A 623-nucleotide genomic window follows, 5' to 3' on the forward strand; every position below is an offset into this window, starting at 1 on the left:
GGGAGCCTGGGGGCACTGGGCACCGTGGTGGGGGGTTGATGCTGTGCTCGCTGGGGCACCTGGGTGTCTCTGGCCCTTGGGGGCACAGGGTGCTGGGTGGCACTGGGCACAGTGGTGGGGGGCTTGACCTGGGCTTGATGCTGCGCTGACCAGCACTTCTTCACGGAACAGCCTTTGACTATCAGCTTCACGCGCCCGGACAGAGGCCTGGGCATAGCTGCCTGTGGGGAGACAGCAGGGAGTGGGGACATAACAGGGAGTGGGGACTTGGGGTGCCCAGGGTGTGCCTGCCCCCCAGCTCCCCAGCCTACCTCCTTGTAGATGAGCTCAAAGGCTCCAATGGAGCAGGTGGGGTTGTCCTTGCGGTCGAGCACGAGGCGCAGCGTGTCCCGCTGGACATTGGCGCAGAGTCGTCGGGTCACGGCTGAGGAGGGGCTCATGGTGGGGCAGGAGTTGATCTCCAAGAGCCAGGGCTGGCAGTCCTCCCCCACGAGAAAGTCAGCCCCATAGAGCTCAAAGCTGCTCTTGCGGAAGCCCACCTGGTCCTGGGCGCTACGCAGGGCGTTCAGTATTGCTGCCTTCATGCCAGGCACTATCACCTGATGCCAAGCATCTGCCTGCCC

General features: G+C 64.4%; 1 protein-coding gene across 1 annotated transcript in view; it reads right to left on the reverse strand.

The window, feature by feature from the left end:
* Positions 1 to 617, reverse strand: part of LOC113979799 (tubulin monoglycylase TTLL3-like) — a gene marked incomplete at its 3' end in the record, with an annotated part of 1,628 nt that extends 1,011 nt beyond the window's left edge. Inside the window, exons 1-2 of the mRNA XM_027707083.1 lie at positions 312 to 617; positions 76 to 221 (exon numbers count right to left, since the gene is read on the reverse strand). Of these exons, the coding sequence (XP_027562884.1) occupies positions 76 to 221; positions 312 to 584 (419 nt within the window). The remainder of the gene's footprint in view (positions 1 to 75; positions 222 to 311) is intronic.
* Between the last annotated feature and the right edge of the window lie 6 nt (positions 618 to 623).

The sequence above is a fragment of the Neopelma chrysocephalum genome, unplaced genomic scaffold (genome assembly GCF_003984885.1).
Source record: "Neopelma chrysocephalum unplaced genomic scaffold, ASM398488v2 Primary Assembly neopelma1_89179, whole genome shotgun sequence".
In the NCBI taxonomy this organism is placed as follows: Eukaryota; Metazoa; Chordata; class Aves; order Passeriformes; family Pipridae; genus Neopelma; species Neopelma chrysocephalum.